Source organism: Diabrotica virgifera, chromosome 2 (assembly GCF_917563875.1).
Source record: "Diabrotica virgifera virgifera chromosome 2, PGI_DIABVI_V3a".
NCBI classification, from domain to species: Eukaryota; Metazoa; Arthropoda; class Insecta; order Coleoptera; family Chrysomelidae; genus Diabrotica; species Diabrotica virgifera.
Genome location: NC_065444.1, coordinates 108719633 through 108741502, shown reverse-complemented (window position 1 = coordinate 108741502; position 21870 = coordinate 108719633). Strand labels below are relative to the sequence as shown.

Below are 21870 nucleotides of genomic sequence, written 5' to 3'. Positions count from 1 at the left end.
AACATTTTTGGAACTTCTATTCTTGAACGTGTCACAAACACCAAGTCATCTGCAAAACCTATGCATTGTTGTCTTTTGTTGAGAATCGTATCGCTTGTCTGGATATTGGCTCCTCTAATTATCCTTTCCAGTACTAGGTTGAATAAGTCTGTTGACAGGGGATCTCCTTATTTTAATCCTCTATTGACGATAAACTGATTTGGAAGACTACCTTCGATCATGACTTTGTTGACTGTATTGGTTAGCGTCATTTTAACTAATCGTATCCGTTTCTCTGGTATTCGTAGTAATCTCATTGCTTCATATAGTCCGTTTCGTGAGATGGAGTCGTAAGCCTGTTTAAAATCAATAAAGAGCATATGCAAGCCTAGATTTTGTTCATAACTATTATTTTGTTACAATTTTAGCATAAAAATTTGATCGGTTGTTGCTCTTCCCTGTCTGAAACCAGCCTGGTATTCTCCTATTATTTCTGATTCATAGGTTTTTATCCTGGTTCTTATGATTTTTGCCAATACCTTATATACCACTTCTAACAGTGCGATTCCCATGTATTTTTCACAGATGGTTTTATCACCTTTCTTGTGAATTGGGCAGATAATTGCTGTGTTCCATTGCTCTGGGATTTTTTCGTTTTCCCATATTTTCTTTATTAGTCGAGCTATCTTTTGCTGCGGCATATTTCCTCCTACCTTTAATATCTCTGCTGGAACTCCGCTTTCTCCGGTACTTTTATTATTTTTTAGATCTTTTATTACTGCTATTATCTCCATTTCTGTCGGGTTTTGTATTTGTAGTGGTTCTGTTTCTTGTATTTGTTGTTGTTCTATTTCTTGTCTTTGTTGTTACATTTCTGTTTATGTTTGGCCTTTATCGTTTACTAATTCTTCGAAATACTCTGCCCGTCTGTTTTTTTCTGTCTTGTCTTCCAATAACGTACCATCTTTATTTCTGCAAAACATTGTGTATTTATTTTGTGTCGCTCGTGTCTTTTTTACTACTTGATAAAAATTTCTTCTTTTTGGGCATAGTTTTCTTCTATTATTTCTAGTTGTTTTTCCAAAAATTCTCTCTTCTTTTGCCTGCATTATCGTTTAGCTTCTCTTCTTTGGTTTTTATAATGCTCTTTACTTTTTTCTATGTTGTTTCTAATATTATCCATTTTTTGCGTTGTTCCTCTGCTCTAGAATTCTTTTGGAGTCTGTCGCTTCTATCACGGCTGTTTGTATTATATGCCATTCCCCTTCTACATTCTCCGTTGTGATTCTTCCCAATTTTTTGTTTATTTTTTCCTCTATTCTTTTTGCTATCTCTTTATCTTGAAGGCGCTCTAATTGGTACTTTTCCGTTGTTTTCCTTTTCTAGGTAGTATGGGAATTTCTTGCTTCAGTTTAACTATCGTCAATATATGATCACTGTCAGCATCTGCTCCTCTGTAGCTTCTACAATCAGTCACGGATCTGTTGTGTTTTCTTTCAATTAGAACATGGTCTATTTGGTTTCTGGTTTTCCCATCAGGAGAGATTCACAGGTTATTTTATGTACATCTTTATGATCGAATTGTGTACTTACTATCTTAAGGTTATGTTCCATTGAAAATTCTATTAGTTTTTTGCCATTGTCATTACTTTCTTTATGTAGGCTTTTACACCCTGTTATATTCATATGCATATCCTCTCTTCCTACTTTCGCATTCATGTCTCCCACAATTATTTTAATATCATATTTTGGTATTTTCCCAATTAGCTCCCCGAGTTGTTTATAAAACTCATTTTTTATTTTCATGTCTTTTTCCATATCCATTTCCATTTTACTTCCAATTATGCTGATTTTTCTATATTTCCCGCGCTATTAAATAGCACAGTCTTTCTGATATTGCTTGAAAGTCAGTTACTACTCGGCTTATTCTCTCTGATACCATAAAACCCGTCCCCAGGTATCCATTTGGCCCGCCGCTTTTAAAAAGAATACTTTTTCCAACTTTTATTATCTCATTTCCCAGTTGCTTGGTATCTTGCAAGGCCATTATTTCGATTCTATATTTCTCACATATTTCATCTAAATTTCTTATTCTTCTTCCTCCACTTATTTCTTTCTTTATTTCTTTTTCTTTCATCGTTAGGTCACTGTTTATGTAAATGCGGTGGTTGTGATTTTTTAACTTGCTCTTCTTTTTCATAATCTCCGTTTTTTCAGTCATTGTTTACGTTTTTATAACGCAGAGATTATCTCCAATCTTTGTGGCGTTCCTTAATTTCATTTTAACTTGCAATTCTTTGACTAAAAATTTTTCCATTCCTTCTTTTATGTTTCTATCGTCGTTAGTGTCTATTTTTAATCCTGATATTATCAGATTTTTCTTCTTACTCTATTTTTCTATGTATTCGATTCTTTCCTGTAGCTGCTTTACTTCTCTTTTCAAGTTCAGATTCTCTTGCCTCATTTCCATTAATTGCTTATTGTTTTCGGCTTGTTCCTTCCTCTATAGCGATATAATCTGGCGGAATAAATTTATGAGCACCGAAAGCAAAGTCCACATTCATATGACATATGTGTTAGACCCGTACTGACATACGCAGCTGAGACAAGGGCCGAGACAACAAAAACCAAACAAATAATGAGAACAACAGAGATGAAAACCACAAGAGGTATTACACTCAGAGATAGAATACGAAACGAAGACACATTGAGAGAGCTAGACGTTCAAGACGTGAGATGGACAAGAGCACGACAACGCATGTGGAGAGACCACGTAGATCGGATGGACCCTGAACGTAACGCGCAATGGGCGAAGACACAGAAGCCCAACACCAAGCGACCCATAGGAAGACCCAAAAAACGATGGTACGAGGGCTGGAGATCCGGATCGCAACAGAGACTGTAACAGAAGAAACAGGACATAGTCCTATTACAAGAAAAAGAAGAATATTTACAAATGTAAAACAAACCTAGAATGAAAAGTCTAATAAGTCAGGAAATAAAATTAGAAATTATTTTTATCCTCTGAGCTTTTTAAGTTGGAAAAATAAAGCATAACAGAGTGGCGAAATACTCGACAAGGGAAATCTAAATTGCATTTCACGTACTGTCATTGACCGTGATAATAATTTTAGCAAACTATTTCCTTTAATATCCACCAAAGGTGAACAAGGTATAAACTAAAATAAAAGAAAAGAAAAGATGGTGCAGATTTGATTACAGTACAGAGCCTCTACTATGTGGTTATACGTATTTCGGAATAACCGTTTCCTCATCGGAGCACCTGGGTAGAGGCACTGAACTGAAATCAAATCCTTTCATCCTTTCCGGGTAATTATCAAAATAATTATCAAAGATGCTACTAGCACCATCTATGAATCAAAAGTCTAATAAGTCAGGAAATAAAATTCGAAATTATTTATTGTCTGAGCTTTTAAGTTGGAAAAATAAAGCATAACAGAGTGGCGAAAACCTAAAATGAATGTTGAAACTTGAGTAAAAAACTTCTTGAATATATTCGATATTCCATCCAAACTAATCTATCTTTATATTCTACCCCTTTTCCAACTCCTCAAGGACTGGGCTAAAAGGGCCAAGATGAGGGGAAATACCCCTTATTGAAAGCTACTCCATCACATATTCCAACAATGAGAATGTTGTACTGATATAACCGAGAAATGAGATGATAAGGGATACGCGAATGAATATGCGAGGTATACAGATGAGATTTTTATTCAGAAATGGTGGCTGCGGTTTTATCACAAAAAAATATATTAAATCACGGCTGCCTTTGAACTTGCACAATTTGTTTAACCAAGTATCTATGCAGTAGTAGAACCACGTCAAACAAATCGGAGATATATTTCTCGTTTTAATATAAATATGAATGCGGACTTCTAGTAACCTAATTCAAGTCATATCAGAGTGAATGTATGGTAATAAATATCTAAATATTATTTTAAAATACAGGCATAATCATTTAGTTGAATAAAATCTTTTATTTAAAAAATCCTTTATAAAAGGTATATTTACTTAAAACTACTTAAAGCCATTATATACGTGGGTGAAAACCCTTTAAATGTTATTAAATTCGTATTATATTACATTAATGCTGATTATTTCATTCATAGGAGATTCTGACCAATAGAAAGCTACAGAAATCTGAATTAAATCGATAATTTTTGATAATCTCCCGTCGTTAAGTATATTACGTCAGATGCCCTTCGTTGCTACGAAAAAATACATTCAGTGACATTAATGACAATTAATGTTTTAAAAATTATAAAAGTGATGACTTTCAATCGTCAGATATTTATAAAAACTGTGTGTTTAATGGTACTTACATAAATAAATTACAATAAAATTTTGGTTTTGAACAGTTTTATTCATGAAATAATCGCAACAAATTGCACTCGACCTCTGAAATTAATATAGAATTTTTGCTCTCGTGACATTTTGACATAATTTCACTCGCCTTCGGCTCGTGAAATTAAACCTGTCAAAGTGTCACTCGGGAAAAATTCAATAATTTCAGAGCTCTTGTGCAATTACTACTGATAATTTTATAGGATGTTGAAATTTTATTTAGATTCACATCATGGCAACTTAAAACTTCTAACGGGGGTTGCTATACCCCACGGTTCTTAGACCTTACTACGGTTGCCTAAATCGACTAACCAATGAACATTAAGGGTTTACTGTCATTTGAATCGTAATATGATTTTTTTCGAATCCTGAGAAAACCCAAGTATTTTAGAAAAATTTAAACGCAGGATGCAAGATTACATTATTACCGAGGGCGGAAAGCCCCTTAGAATAAACAAGCAGATTCTATTGAATGAAATATTTGAAATTAAATATCACACTTCCCTTTTATTTTCAGCCCTGTAACTTATTAAAATAAACATTATAGAAGTTTTCAGGGACTTTCAGCCCTCGGTAATAATGTAGTCTTTCATTCTGAGTTTAAATTTTTCAAAAATATTTATTAGTTTTCTCAGGATTCGAAAAAAATGAATACAATTAAAACACATTAAGAATTTTGACATGCGTCAAAGTTTTGCATTAACTCAATGTAAAATTCTGAACTGTTGAATTCCAGCTTCCCTAATAATTATTTTACATCAAAAGGCATTAGAAACTATTTGAAGAGGATTGAAATCTGTATTGGAAATAACTGTTAAAATAGGTCTACGTGATTAAACATATTCCAAAATTGTGTAAAATTGTAATACATTTTAGTTTTCAGCCCAAACTTAGGCCACACACAATGCAATAATGTTCACATTTTTGAACTGTCAATATTTTTATTTTATCATCTATTGTTTAAAAACAATACAGTTGATGAGATACCCTCAGTTGCGGAGAAAGAATTAATAATAAAGATTTTTTTATTCAGTCAATGGTGTGAGCACTGTCAGTTAAATAGTAACGTGTGGCCTTACTTTTACACGCATACCTATTGTGGCAAATGTATCATATTTTTCAAAATTTTGGAATGCATTTAAACCGTAGAACAATTTTAACTTTTGATTTTAATACAGATTTTAATTCTCTGTATTCTCTTATGACTTCTGATGTAGAATAATAATTAGGGAAGCAGGAATTCAACAATTCAGAATTTTACATTGAGTTTCCTATGGCCCTTTTTACGATTCACCACCCGGTATAAGATAAAATGTGTACTATTTGTCTTATTATTTCATAATAACACAAATAATACACATATATACACAATAACACACATTCAATGATCGAAAATAATTTAAAAATATGGGAATGTAAACTCTTGTGACGTAAAGTCAAAAATGTAAGTCTCCCCACCACCGTCGGACAAGACAACCGTAATAAAGTCTAATAACCGTGGCTATACCCCCTATTTCAATTTAAACAAATCAACGATTACGTCACCGTGTCAAAACTGGTGACATCGTTTTCGCACATTATTAACAAATCGGCATTTAAAAACAAAAATTAACTAAAAAATTAATAAACTGAAACTCAAATCTATGAAGTTAATTCATTATTTCAGAAACAGACGACCTTAAAGAATATTAAAACAGGTCATTTTTAATTTTTGAATAGCCATCAATTGCTATACAGGGTGGTGAATCGGAAAACGGGCCATAGGAAACTCAATGTAAAATTTTAAACTGTTGAATTCCTGCTTCCCTAATTATGTTACATCAAAAGTCATGAGAAGTTATTTGTAGAGGATTGAAATCTGTATTAAAAACAGAAGTTACAATTGTTCTACGATTTAAACACATTCCAAAATTTTGAAAAATATAATGTATTTATGTGTGGGCATCTTAGGCCACACGTTACTATTTAACTGACAGTGAGCACACTATTGACTGAAGAAAATATCTTTATTATTAATACTTTCTCCTTAACTGAGCGTATCTGATCAACTTTATTGTGTTTTAAACAATAAATGATAAAATAAATAAAAAAATTGACAGTTCAAATTGTTAATATAATAAATTCATTGTCACCGAATGCAATCTTATACACATTATTGCACTGTGTGTGGCGTAACTTTGGCGTATTTCTCTGAAAATTGTATTATATTTTTACAAAACTTTGAATAATTATTGTTCGTAGAACAATATTAACAGTTGTTTTCAATACAGATTTCAATTCTCTACAAATAGTTTCTTATGACTTTTGCTGTAAAATAATTAGGGAAGCAGGAATTTAACAGTTTAGAATTTTACATTGAGTTTCCTATGGCCCGTGTTCCAATTCACCACCCGGTATACAGACTGTTATACAGGGTGCGCCAAACCTCTGGTCTTCTTTGATTACGGCTAAACTATGAGATATACAAAAAAATGTTTATAACAAAACTAATGTGTATCAAAGAAGTCTATAATTTAAAATTATTTTCAATTATACAGGGTGAGTCAGAACGACGGTATGAACCAAAGTTGTATTTTTTTAAATGGAACACCCTGTATATTAAATCATTTTTGAATATATTATTTAAAAATATGAAAAATTTGTGTAAGGTCTTATAGGCTTAAAGTTAATAATTTTCGAAATATTTACATTTTTATTGAGAAAAATGGTAATATTTATAGGGTTGTGGATTATGTTTCCAAGGAAATAAAAATTTAGGTAATAGGTCAAAGTTTTTAAAATATAGTGTTATTTTTAAATAATTTAATATTTTTTACTTTTAGCCATAAAATATACAGTGTGATCACTATTTGCAAATACAAAATTTTCTCATTTTTTTTAAATGGGACACCCTGTATATTAGTTTTGCGTTTTGTAGTAAATATTGTTAATGTAAGCTCCCGAACTAATGTAATATTCAAGATATAAAGAAAAAGAAGAATTAAGTTTTAAGGTTATGTTCATTATTGGAAGTTCCGTTACACAAATGTTACACATGTTTTAATTAATATTTTCAGTTTTCTCAGGCTAATTGTTTAATAAACTTTTTACTAATCGACAGGAGAGTTATTTTATTTATCAGGTTATGGCTGCCCAGACACGTTATTGTGAGATTTGAGAACTAGCCTGTTCTTCGCGCCGGTAAAAAGATTAGTTGTTTCGCGTTCAAGTCGTGAGTGGCCCCCGTGTTTATTTTGTGCTACGTTCAAGTCGTACAATTACAAAATAAACATTTAGTGAAGTGCAAAAATGGCCTCAGCTGTGAAAATTGATTCTGGTAATATCACCAAGTTTGATGGCTCAAATTTTCAACTATGGAAATTCAGTGTAACCATTTTGTTTAAAGCAGAGAAGCTGCTTTCAATTGTGAATGGAACAGTTACAGAACCAGCAGTCCAAACTAGCAGTGAATGGAAAGAATGGGATGAGAAAAATTCAAAGGCACAGGTAATTTTATTATCTACTATATGTCAAGATCAAATACAACATTTGATAAATTGTGAAAATGCTTCTGAAATGTGGTCAAGACTGATCACAATACATGAACAAAAGACAGAAATATCTAGAGAGTTACTATGGCAAAAATTTTATGAATATAAAATGCATGATAATGCAAAAGTTGCAGAGCATATATCAACAATTGAGCTATTAGTTAGACAGTTAAAAGATGTTAAAGAAACTATTAGTAATAGTGCTGTTTGTTCCAAAGTAATTAATAGTTTACCTCCTAGATTTAATGCCTTTCGTACAGCCTGGGACTCTGTAGCTAGTAATCAGCAAACGTTTGAAAATTTAGCAGCAAGATTGCTTAAAGAAGAAACTAGAATGAATAATGATGACTCTGAAATATCCCGTCTTGCTTTACAAGTAGAGGCTTTACAAAGTAAACTGGAAGTCACCAGTAAAAAGAAAACAAATATACAGGACTTAAAGAAGAATACCACCTGTAATTATTGTAAACGCAAGGGACACTGGGTCAGAGAGTGTAGAAAGAGAATACATGATTCTAAAAATCAAGATAAAAATAAGTCATCAGAAAGTAATCAAAGTTCAGCTTATATATGCGATATTTCTTCCATGTACTTGTCAACCTCCAGCGCAAATAAAAGTGAGTGGATATGTGACTCAGGAGCAAGCCTACACATGACTGGTGAAAAATTGTTGTTTTCAAAATTAGAATCTCTATCCGAACCTACGTTTGTTAGAATAGCAAACGACAAGCTGATTCCTGCAGAAGGTAAGGGTGTTATTGAGATACAGGCATTTGTAGAAGGTGAGTGGTATGATCGTACTATAAATAATGTCCTATACATTCCTGAACTTAGTCACAGCTTATTTTCAGTGGGAGCTATGACAGATAAAAACTTTACCTATCATTCTCATAAAAACAGGTGTCAATTTCTAGAGCCAAATGGAAACATTTCATGTGTTGGAGTACGTAGAGATAATCTGTGGGTCATGCAATTTAGAGTTAAGCCTATTGCAGAATGTAATTTAGCTTGCAAAACATCAATAAAGTTATGGCATGATCGCCTAGGGCATATCAACTTCACCACAATTAAGAAAACAGCTAATTTGGTAGACAACATGAGAGTTGACGACAAAGAAGAATTTTTCTGTGAGACATGCCAGTATGGGAAGCAGTCAAGAAAATCCCATAAAAGTCTTACAAGAAGCAGATCAGACAAACCAGGTGAATTTATTCACACGGATGTATGCGGGCCAGTAAACATTTCTTCTCCAAGTGGATCAAAATATTTTGTTTTATTTAAAGATGATTGTAGCGGTTACTGCAGTGTTTATTTTCTAAAGCACAAGTCAGATGTTCTCAACAAGTTTAAAGATTTTAAAATACTGATTGAAAAACAAACTGGCAATAAGATTAAGGTTTTAAGAAGCGACCAAGGTAAAGGAGAATATATCAATAGTGACTTTCAGGATTTTATCAGGAAGAATGGTATATTACATGAATGTTCAGCTCCTTATACACCTCAACAAAATGGCCGCAGTGAGAGGCAGTTAAGGACAATTGTTGAAAGTGCGAGGACTATGCTTATCAACAAAAATGTGTCACAAGAATTGTGGACCGAAGCTGTAAATACTGCTGTATATGTTCTTAATCGAACGGCTTCAAGTCAAGTACAAAACATGACTCCATATGAAAAATGGTTTGGGCGAAAACCAGATCTAAAGCACATCAGAGTTTTTGGCAGTACAGCTTACATGTTGATACCATCACAGTTTCGTAAGAAGTTTGATTCAAAATCAAGAAAATTATTGTTCGTTGGATATGATGGATATTCATCAAATTATAGACTGTGGGATTGTGAGAAGAGAAGAATTGAAGTGAGCTGCAATGTAAATTTTGATGAAAACGAAACAATTAAAAATAAGAAGGAAAACTTTAGATTAAAATTTGAACTCCTAGATGATAATGAAGAAAGAGACTATGATGATATGTACGATATTCAAGAAAGTGACAATGAAGAGAGTTTAGACATGTCACAAGGTAGTAGGTCTCAAGCAACAGATCATGATGATGAGGATTTTGATTGTAATCTGTTCTATGATGCGAATGATGATCATGTTAATGATAGACAGCTACGTAACAGAAATACACTGTCTAAGCCGGACTATTATGGTGTAGCAAACTACTGTGACATACTTGAACCCATAAGTTATGAAAGTGCAAGAAAGTGTGAGGACTCTAGCAAGTGGCAACAAGCAATGGAAGAAGAAATAGATGCCCTCAAGTTTAATAACACATGGGACTTAGTAAAATTGCCTGATGGTGCAAAAGTGATAGACAATAAGTGGGTTTATCGTGTTAAGACTGACTCAGATGGTAATCCTGTTCGTTATAAAGCACGTCTGGTTGCACGCGGTTTTATGCAAGAACGTGGGATAGACTATGAAGACACTTTCGCGCCGGTTGTGCGGTATGACTCAGTGCGGATTTTGTTATCGTTAGCAGTGGAAAAGGATCTTAGACTTGCTAACTTTGATGTACAGACTGCATTCCTGTATGGTGATCTACCAGAGTGTGTGTATATGAAGCAGCCAACTGGTTTTGAAAGTAAGAAGTCACACAACTTAGTGTGTAAATTGAATAAAAGCTTATATGGACTTAAGCAATCACCACGATGCTGGAACCAGAAGTTTGTATCTTTTCTTAATAAATTTGACTTTAGACAATTAAAAAGTGATCAATGTGTTTTTGTTGGTAATTTTGCAAATTCTGAAACTTATTTAGCAATTTATGTTGATGATGGACTTGTCATGTCAAAATCAGAAAGTGCTATTAATGAACTTCTAGAATCTTTAAAGCAAATATTTAAAATAACTGTAAATTTAAATAATAAATTACATTTTGTTGGACTTGAGATTGAACAAGATCTTAGTGCAGGTACAATTGCTATTCATCAACATAATTATATAGAAAAACTTCTTGTTAAATTTAATATGACTAATGCTAACCCATTAAAGATTCCTGCAGAGCCTAGTGTACCTTTGTCTAAAGGAAATATTTTAAATTGTAATAAATCTTTGCCATATCGTGAGGCTGTTGGTTCACTAATATTTCTAGCAACCACCAGTCGCCCAGATATTACATTTGCAGTTAATCAGGTAAGCAGATTCTTTAATGCTTGGAGTGATGAACATTGGAAAGCAGTAAAACGAATTTTTAGATATCTGAAATATACTGCTCATTATAAAATTGTGTACAGAAAAACTACACAAATCAAGGTAATAGGCTACACTGATGCAGACTATGCTGGCTGTCTGGATACAAGAAAATCTACTAGTGGATATGTATTTATACTAGGCAATGGTCCTATTACCTGGAAGAGTCAAAAACAGAACGTAGTGGCACAATCAACGACAGAGGCCGAATATGTGTCCTTGGCTTTTGGTGTTAGAGAAGCTTTATGGCTTAGAAATTTTTTAAAGGAGATTGGAATTGATGTCTCACCTGTCAACATCTTTGTTGATAATCAATCTGCCATTAAGCTAACACAGGCACAACAATTTCATAGCAGAACAAAGCATATTGATATTAAGGTTCACTTTGTTCGAGATGAGTGTGAAAACAAGAACATATGTGTAAGCTATGTCAATACAAGTAATCAGTTAGCGGACTTGTTCACTAAAGCATTGTCAAAGACAGTTTTTAACAATTTATTGAATAAGTTAAATTTGTCAATTTAAACTTTGTATTTGTTAATGTGTTAGGTCTTTGTTTTAGCATTTGTTGTCAAATCTTGAATAAGTGGGAGTGTTAATGTAAGCTCCCGAACTAATGTAATATTCAAGATATAAAGAAAAAGAAGAATTAAGTTTTAAGGTTATGTTCATTATTGGAAGTTCCGTTACACAAATGTTACACATGTTTTAATTAATATTTTCAGTTTTCTCAGGCTAATTGTTTAATAAACTTTTTACTAATCGACAGGAGAGTTATTTTATTTATCAAATATTACAACCTTTTTTTTGGTATAAGGTTGTATGTACCTAGCATGTTTCGAAATTTTTCATATTTTTAAATAATATATTCAAAAATGATTTAATATACAGGGTGTTCCATTTAAAAAAATACAACTTTGGTTCATACCGTCGTTCTGACTCACCCTGTATAATTGAAAATAATTTTAAATTATAGACCTCTTTGATACACATTAGTTTTGTTCTAAACATTTTTTTGTATATCTCATAGTTTAGCCGTAATCAAAGAAGACCAAAGGTTTGGCGCACCCTGTATTTAATTTTAATTCAAAATGCATTTTGCTGCTATCGCAATTATTATTATTTGTCAAACATTTTATTTCTGTTTTCTGACAGCAGTAAAATATATTTTGAACTACATAAATTATATACATTGTAATTTTTGAGTCAATTAATTAATTTAAAAAAATGTGTTTGGACACCCTGTATACATAATTACGTTAATGTTGCTATTACTGAATAGAGAATTGAATAAATAAGCTTTCAAATGAGCTAGCACACGACCCCTAATCTCATTGAAAAAAATCAACGATTATGTCGTCACCCCAAATGGATGACGTCACTGGTATTACGATGTAAATTCGTCGAAATTCGCCACCAAAAATGATGTATTACCCAAAGAGCGCCACATACGTCTTTCAGCACTCATTTAATACGTTCATTTTTGTTATCCCCCACTCTACAAACTTTTTGAATAAAAATTTTTATTTTCTTAATATTTTTACTTAAAAAATATATACTACATTCATCTCGCTAAACTTAACCCTTTTCGAAATAAACGCATTTTAAATCTGCGATGCAACATAAATGTTTGCATAATATCATTGAAGTTATACCCGAAAAATAAACCCATAATATAATAATTTCCAAAAATGCATCGCAAATTTCTTGGAAATAGAATTTGCGATGCAATAACATAAATATGAGAACTTCACAATTATTGTGGTTTTAAGTTTATTTTTCGGGTGTAACTACAATGATATTATGCAAAAAATTATGTTGCATGGCAGATTTAAAATCCGTTTATTTCGAAAACGGTTGAGTTTAGCGAGATGAATGTAGTATATCTTTTTTAACCCTCCGTTAGTCGCTAGGATAAACGGAGCATCAAGAGTCGCTACGGTGTCAGAGACCGACAATTTAAAAAAATAGTTATTGCTATAAAAGTCATACAAATATTTTATATTGTGTATAGGAATGACTGAAAAATATTTTTGAAAATGTTTTATTGAAAAACAACAGATATAAAATGAATAACCCTAGTATAACAATATACATATTGTTATTTGTAATATAAAAATATTCGCTATTTCCAATAATTCCAACAAACGTTTTTGTTTGGCTTCAAAGGACATCTATAAATAAGATTTGACCAAAACTTACCGATAAAATGCAATAATGAGATGCTAAATCTTTACCTGAACTGCAAGTTATACCAATAAAGTAATAACCCCACCGTTAGTCGCTACGGAGTCTTGCACCGAAAATAGCTATAAAACTCGCACAACTGTACCCAAGTAGGTAAGAATGTATACTAACACGAGGTTAGTTGATAGGAAGAGGTACAGAAAGTGACGATAGAAAAAACCAGTTATTTTGTAAATCCCGAATGAATAATTCTGTCGTCGGTGTGTGACACCGATAGCGACTAACGGAGGGTTAAGTAAAAATATTAAGAGAATAAAAATTTTGATTCAAAAAGTATGTAGAGTGAGGATAAAAGAAATTGAACGTATTAAATTAGCGCTGAACGATGTATGTGGCGCTCTCTGATAAAAACGATAATACATCATTTTTGGTGGCGAAATTAGTTTTTTCATCCCAAAAATCCCCGCTTACCAAATTTCATGTTGTTAGCTCATGCCTGTCAGGAAACATTTAAGAATAAATAAAATAAAACTTTAATTTTGACACCCTGTATTTCAGTTATTATCAACTTTCTACTTAGGTAAGTTAGCTTAAATCGACCTATTTTAAGCTCCGGAATCTAAGGTTAAGTTATGGCCCATTCTTTACCAAACACCCTGTATAATATAGACGTAATTTCAGTGTTTTTCCATTATTTACTGAACTAATATTTATAGGTACTAATTAAATATCTGATTTATTCTAGATCTGAGGACTGCTATCGATGCATGGTTATACATCCGAAACATCCAAGTGTTTTACAATATAAAGAAAGTAAGTATAACATTTTCAGCTTCAATGTTTTTTAAATGCATTCATTTTTTTTCGAATCCTGAGAAAACTAATAAAAGATTGTATGGTAAATAGTCTTTGATTAAGGGGATAGGCGCAACCTTTCGGCTCCAATGCTATTTATATGCATTCATTTTTTTCGAATCCTGAGAAAACTAATGGTATTTTTGAAAAATTCCCTGAATGAAATGTCCCTGAAATTTTCTATAATGTTTATTTTTAATAAGTTACAGGAGTGAAAAAAAAAGAGAAAATTTAGTGTAATTTTTAATTTCAAATATCATTCAAAAGAAACTTTTTTGTTTATTCTAAGGGACTTTCAGACCTCGGTAATAATGTAATCTTTCATTCGGTGTTTAAATTTTTCAAAAATATTTATTAGTTTTTCATAATTAAAAAAAATTCATTTAAAAAGCCGAAATTTTGCGCCTACGCCCTTAACTATTTTAAAATATCGAGTTTAAAGTTATTAGAAATATTTATAAAGTTTAATAGAATTATTTTTAATCTAATAATTTATTTTATTTTCCTTACATTCCGCTTTTCTAAAGAATAAGTAATTTGCTACGTACGTTTGCAGAATCACTACGTTTATATTATGTGAGTTATAGCCCAGTAAATGACCGTTTTGGCGTGTAATTTTCAGGGGCAACTCCGAATTGCACAAACATTTGGATTTAGGTTTTACTTACCCTCCGCGTCATAGTTGAATTTGTGCCGTTGGTTGCTTTTACTTGGGAAGTGACAGTCTCGGGGGTGAAAAATCGCGTGTTTAAAATAAGCCCGGAAATCGATAAATTGACTTATTATAAGCAACTTTCGTTCTAGTTTTTTATGTAAGTCAATACTTTTCGAGTTATTTGCGATTGAAAATGTTTATTTTTCGACAACAAAACTACGTTTTCAGTCGGTTTTTCGCAAATAACTCAAAAAGTAAATATTTTATCGAAAAAAATATTCTTAGCAAAAGTATCTGTGAGCATAGCAATATGATTAGCAAAAGTATAGCTTATAAAAAACCGAAAGAATTGTGTATCAGTTAAGTCTATAAACCGAGTAAAAGCAAAGTTGTAGCTCATGAAAAATACGTTCTTTTGTGTCTAATTCCAAATCGAATATTTCAACGTTAAATCACCGAAAAATCTTTAATTTTTTTTTACAAAAGTTTCTCGCATGAAAAATAAACGAGTTACGCTGAAAAAAAAAGTGGACCCTTTTTTTTGTAAAAAAAATCTTGAGAATCCCCCTCTATTTAGCACCCTTAATAAAATTAATCGTTACCGCTTTATAGGGGAGTGCAATTAGAACGAAAACATGCATTGTTTCGGAAAAAATCAAACAAGCTTATATTTTTCTAAAACTTTTTTTGTTAGTTTATATACATGTTAAAGTAAAACGTTCTACTCGCGGATTTGTCCGCTGATTGTTTATTAATTGTTTAAACAATAACAATTGTTTTGTATTAATAATTTTAAATATAGCGTTAAATTCATCATTTTACTTTGATCAAATATGTTTCTATTTTATTTTTGATTATACTGAATCCGAATATGGCATTGCAATTTGAAAATTCTTATACAGAAGCTCTTATACAGTATGTCTGCGTAGCTAGGAACCACATGGAAAACTTTTTTATTATAAATTTTACGAAAAAAAGTTATTCTTCATAAAATGCTCTGGATAGTCAAAAATCTAAAACTCAACCATCAGATATCAAATTGTATCAATTGTACACGAGTTATGTCAAAAATATGAATTTCGTTAAAGAGTAAAGTACCTTTATATTTCAAATCAAAAGATCAAAAAATGCTATTATGAAAATTTGTTTGAAATTAAAAATTATGTTTAAATATACAATTACATTATTCTAATCTAAAAAATTTTTTCAATTTTTTCTCAAATTACGGATACTCATCATCATTTTATTACAATTATGATAACTATTTTATTATCACTTTTACGAAAAAAAGTTATTCTTCATAAAATGCTCTCCCTGGTCTAAAATCTAAGATACAACTATCAGATATTAAACTTTTTTAATTTTATACGAGGTATGTAAAAAATATGAATTTTTCTTAAGAGTTAAGTGCCTTTATTATTCACAATATTTTAATTAGAAGGATGTAATTGAACACTAAAACAATTTTTTTAATTCCAAACAACTTTTCTTAATAACAATTTTCCATATTGTGAAATTTAACGATACTTTACTCTTGAGTGAAATTCATATTTTTTGACATACCTCGTATAAAATTCATTAAATTTGATATTTGATAATTGCATCTTAGATTATATATGATGCAGAGTATTTTATAAAGAATAACTTTTTTTCGTAAAACTGATAGTAAAAAAGTTATCAATAGGTTCCAAGTTACGCAGACATACTGTATAAGAGATAAAAAAAATTTTTTTGCTGAACATTTATTATTGTTGAAGTTTATTATTAAATATATTTTAGGTAAGTTTTCCAGAAAAAAGTTTTGATCACTTTATATAAGTAAACATTTTTTTAGCTGGTAATTTTCGGTTTTTGTATTACATTTTTGTTATCTTTCTTAATTTTCTCATAAAGAAATAGTCTATTTCATTTCTAAAGTAAAATAATTTAGTGCATTTTAAAGATTATATCCTAGCTTTAAAAAAGCACTTATAAAACTGTAATAGATCTATTCAAACTTGAGTAATACCGTCTTAAAATGGTCTTAACTCTATAAAACTACGAAGATTTCAAAAATTACATTTTTTAAGACGTCATATCATTTGAATTAAATTTTTGAGATTTTTTTTGAATTAAGCATCATTTAGTACGATGCTTGAAAGGTAAGTTGTGCAAAATTGAGGGTTTTATAAGAAAAATTGTATTAGTTACACATTTTTAAACAAAATTCATGTCAGGGTCAATTTCCGCCCCAACCGTACTTATGCCCATACATTTTATTTCTATTTATTATAACCATAAGATAGCTTAATTATTCTTCTTTTAGGTTCAATTTGTAAAATTTCATTTGATCCATTAGTTAAAGAATTACATTAAAATAACTCAATCGTGCACTTCGCCGTACGCTAGTTTACAGTGCGCCAATGTTTGTGAGAAGGGTGACTTTAGCGTTATAAATAAAAAAATATAGAAGATACAGATTTAATTTTAGAAAATTCTTTATATAAGGTTTTTTTTGTAGAATTTTCTGAATTTTTCAATGGTCGAGTCAAGTTTTGTTCTAAAATTTATATTTTCGGAGTTATTGAAAAAAACATCAAAATTCGTAGTTCATTTGTTTAATAAAAAATGAAGCACCCACTTCTCGAGTAGAACTTTTTGATAGGTTGTTTATTAAACATTTCTTAATGAAATTACAAAAAGTTCTATCTTGTTTGATTTTTTCCGAAGTGAAAATCTATATGCACTCCCCTATTACCATTTACTTTAAATGCATGCATATTATTTATATATATATATATATATATATATATATATATATATATATATATATATATATATATATATATATATATATATATATATATATATATATATATATATATATATATATGATCTGTAAGTTTGGCTGGTTTGAAGTGCTTATTTTTGAAAGAATTTGGTTTTATAGTAAAAAAAAATGTTGCAAAAATTTTGGAAAAATTTCCTTTTTTTAAAATAACTTAGAAAGTATTAGTAATACGAAAAATCTCAAAGAGTAAAAAAATGTAGGTTTTGCTGTTATAAAGATGATAATTTTATTTTGTTTTTCTGTAAGACAAAAATTGGTTAAGATATGGCTCTTCAAAGTTTGCATATTCTCGTGGTTAGTGACTCGTTCAAGCACTTTCAACTATAACCCTCTCAAAAATAAGCAGTTTAAACCGGTGAAACTGACAGATCATATAAAAAATAGGTAATTAAAGTAATTTGTTTGTAAAGCGATAACGATTAATTTCATTTGGGGAGCTAAATACGGTACGGGGAGATTTTCATGATTTTTTTTACCAAAAAAAGGGGGCCAACTTTATTTTGAGCATAACTCGCTTATTTTTAACGCTAGAAATTTTTATAAACAATTAAAATAAAGCTTTTCTTAAATACTTTAAGAAAGTTTAAATGGATTTTTTCCGAAAAGTGCTTAATTTTTTGGTTATTTCACGATAAAATACTCGATTTGGAATTGGACGAATAAAAACGTATTTTTCATGAGCTACAAATTTGCTTTTTCTGGATCTATAGACTTCACGAGTACGCAACTCTTTTCGTTATTTTCTAAGCTACATTTTTGCTAAATATAATTTTTTCCATAAAATATTTACTTTTTGAGTTATTTGCGAAAAACCGTCTGAATACGTAGTTTTTTTTTTGTCGAAAAATAAACATTTTCAATCACAAATAACGCTATAACAAAGAACTCTATAGAACATAAGTTACTTATAATCAGTCAATTTATCCATTTCCGGGCTTACCTTGAACGTATGTTTTTTCACTCCCGAGAAGGGGTGAATGTCACCACCCAAGCAAACGCAACCAACGGCACAATTTCAACGTTGAAGTGGAGGGTAAGTAGAATCTAAATCCAAATTTTCATTCAATTCGGAGTTGCCCCTGAAAATTACACGTTATCGCCGTATTTTCCGTTTATTTACTGGGCTATTAATAAAAATCACATTTTTATATAAATTTAAGAATAACATTGGCCATTAAACATTGTCAACCTTGTCAAACCAGTGACGTTGCGCACTAGGTTTCTTTCACTTTATCTCTGATACTTCGCGATTTTTTAATAGATAGCAATTGAAGAGGTGGATTCCAAAAGGGCTTAAGTCATTTTTTTCACATTTTGAGGTTTTACTTGGATCTGTTTCTAGAGCATCATTTCTAACATTAGAAAAACAGTTCATGTCATAAAGTCAAGTATACTATACCAACTATAAAGATTTCAAATCAGTAATGTTTTCCAAAACTGCTTTAGTCATGTCTTTTTCTATGCAGTTGTCTCCCACCTGAATTTTCCAAAAGTGCTTAAGTCACTGACTTAAGGTCGTTTTGAAAAAAAATCCAATGTTTAACTTCTTATAAGCCATGATTTTGTGTTCAAATCTTACTTTAAATTGTCTTGAAACAAGAATTTGAACCTCCAAATTACATGACTGATTCTATTCCAAAGTAACATTTAACTATATTCTTAAAAATAGAAAAAACTCGTTCCTGAAAAATTAACTTTTTTGACTTAAGACCTTTTGGAATCCACCTCTTCAATTCTAAGGGCTTGTCTTTATGTGGGCGGTTTGCCAACGTCGATTGCGCGGTTTACCTGCTTTACTTGATTTCACCCTAATGCCGCCTTTGAAGTTTCACCCTAATACCAAGAAAAACAGGGGGAAAACAGGTAAACCTCGACGTCGACGTTGGCAAACCGCCCTCATCTGGACGAGCCGTAATTTGCAGCCATTTTTTCGTAGCTAGCGTTATATTATTAGACCTTTGGACCACACTTTAAAAAATCATGAATACCTTTTCTATGAGACTTCGTTTAATCAGTAATTCATGTTATGTCGGATAACTCTTCCAATACGGAAACGTTTCGAGAGGTCTTTTCGTAAATATAGAGGTTTCTAAACTTTGGTGCGTTCGCCAAATGGAGTACCCTTAAAAATTTATCGGACAATACCCAATACCCATTAAGTACCAGTAAATTGTAAATTTGACCACCATTAAAAAGAGAAAAACAGCATAATTGGGGCACATACTTAGAAATGATAAGTACGAGTTATTACAGCTGATTCTGAAGGGTAAAATTGAAGGAAAAGGGGTCCTGGTAGACAAAAAATATCCTGGCTGAAAAACATTCGCGACTGGACCGGGTTAAATACACAGACGCTTTTCAGAAAAGCAGAAGATAGAGACGAATTTGCTATGGTTATAGCCAACCTTCATTAGCGGAGTCGGCACTAGAAAAAGTAGAAGTAAAATGTAAGTATTGTTATCAAACAATCCTGTAAAAATCATCATTTACGACTCTTTGCTACATTTTTTTTACCCTGACAGCTGATTTTTGCTGGATTGTTTGATAAAAATATGTACAATAATTAACTGGAAATATTGTCCGACAAATTTTTACGGGTATTCCAGTTTTCGGACGAACTAAATTTAAGAAACCTCTATATTTACAAAATGCCCCCCTCCCAAAAATGTTTTATATTAAAAAAGTTATTCGACTCGACATGAATAAACGAAGTCTCATAAGGGAGGTGATCATGATTTTTTTAAGTGTGGGCCTAAGATCTATATCGTATTCGAACAAAAATTAGCTTTAATTAAAGAAATTTTTGTTTCAAAAATGAATTAGTATTAATTTAATTAAAATTATTTACGGCCACTTTTTGACTCGCATGCTATTATCAATGTATTCTTGCTGTTCTAAAATTTATATAAAAATGTGATGTTAATTAATTAACATTAACGTACGGGAGCAAAGTATGCTATATGTGCAGTCTCTCGAGCGCTTTGGGGACCTATTGGGTTGTGAAGAGTAGGTCCTAAAACCAAAAAAAGTTAAGTAAAGTTTTTCATTTTAGTGGGAACTTTCCATTTTTTAATTTAATTTTCCATTTCCAACAATCTTTTTTCCGATTATAGCGCCATCTATCCATAATTCTAAAAAATGTTTCGAATAAAAGTTGCTTATTTTTATGCAAAGAATTCAAATCTGCAATAAAAAATGGGGGCTCCCATTTAAGATTTTAAAGTAACCCCCCACCTCACCTCCGTGGGGGTCGTGTTTAGTACCATTCGATAGATTTTTCAAAAATATTGAATAAGTGTATTTTGCAGTTTTTCTATCTCATGTTTATTTTGCGAAATATCGCGGGATTTGTATTTAAAATTTTAAATTTACCCCCACCCCTCTCCGTGAGGGGTCATGTTTGGTATCTTTCGATAGATTTTTGAAAAATATTGAACAGGTAGTTTTTAGTTGTTTGATCTGACGTTCATTTCGCGAAATATTCGCTTTTTTTGTAAAACTTTTTGACTCGCTCATTTCCGTACGCCCAGCTCAAATCGTCAGATTTTTTAAATGTATTCTTTTTCTCATGATCATCTTTCAGAGCGTGACAGTTTTTCGATTTCTTTCTAACGCATTAAATTGTATGTGGCAGAAGAAAAGGCACGTCCGTGATTACAGACATTTATAACATTTATTCTAGTTATTCTAGTTGTCGATAGATGGCGCCATAATAAAAAAAATAATTTTTTTAAATTAGATAATAATATTACAAATATAATCTGTATAATTTATAAGACTATACAAATCAAAGAAAATACCATTTTATAAATGCACCAAACACATTTGATTTGTTTTTATTCCAAATTGAAAATAAAACGTGACAACTGTCAGATTTAACTAAAATGTCATGTTAGAATAAATGTCATAAATGTGTATTATCACGGACTTACCCTTTTTTCTATCATTTGTTACGCACTGAAAAATGCTCATGAAAAGGACAATACACTCTTTTGCATGTACTTAACTTACCTTATCTTAATCTGACAATTTCGAGTATTTTTAAGGATAGATTTTTTTTTCGGCCCTCCCTGAACGAACTCCCCTGCATTAGGAGCCAATATATGGTAGAGGTACATCTGCAGGGTACCACGTTTCTCCCCATATGATAATCTGACGAGCTCGAGTAACTGCAAATATCCCCGCTTGGGCTCCACTACTAATATGAACGTAGTGATTCTGCAGAGGGATCTTTAGACTATAGTTAACCAAGCATTAGGGTGGTGCGAAAAAAGTC

The 21870-nt window shown here is 31.4% G+C and overlaps 1 protein-coding gene across 1 annotated transcript in view; it reads left to right on the top strand.

Moving 5' to 3' along the window:
* Positions 1-21870, top strand: part of LOC114324512 (uncharacterized) — a 92643-nt gene that overhangs the window by 29771 nt on the left and 41002 nt on the right. The window contains exon 3 of the mRNA XM_050644819.1: positions 14000-14067. Within this exon, the coding sequence (XP_050500776.1) occupies positions 14000-14067 (68 nt within the window). The remainder of the gene's footprint in view (positions 1-13999; positions 14068-21870) is intronic.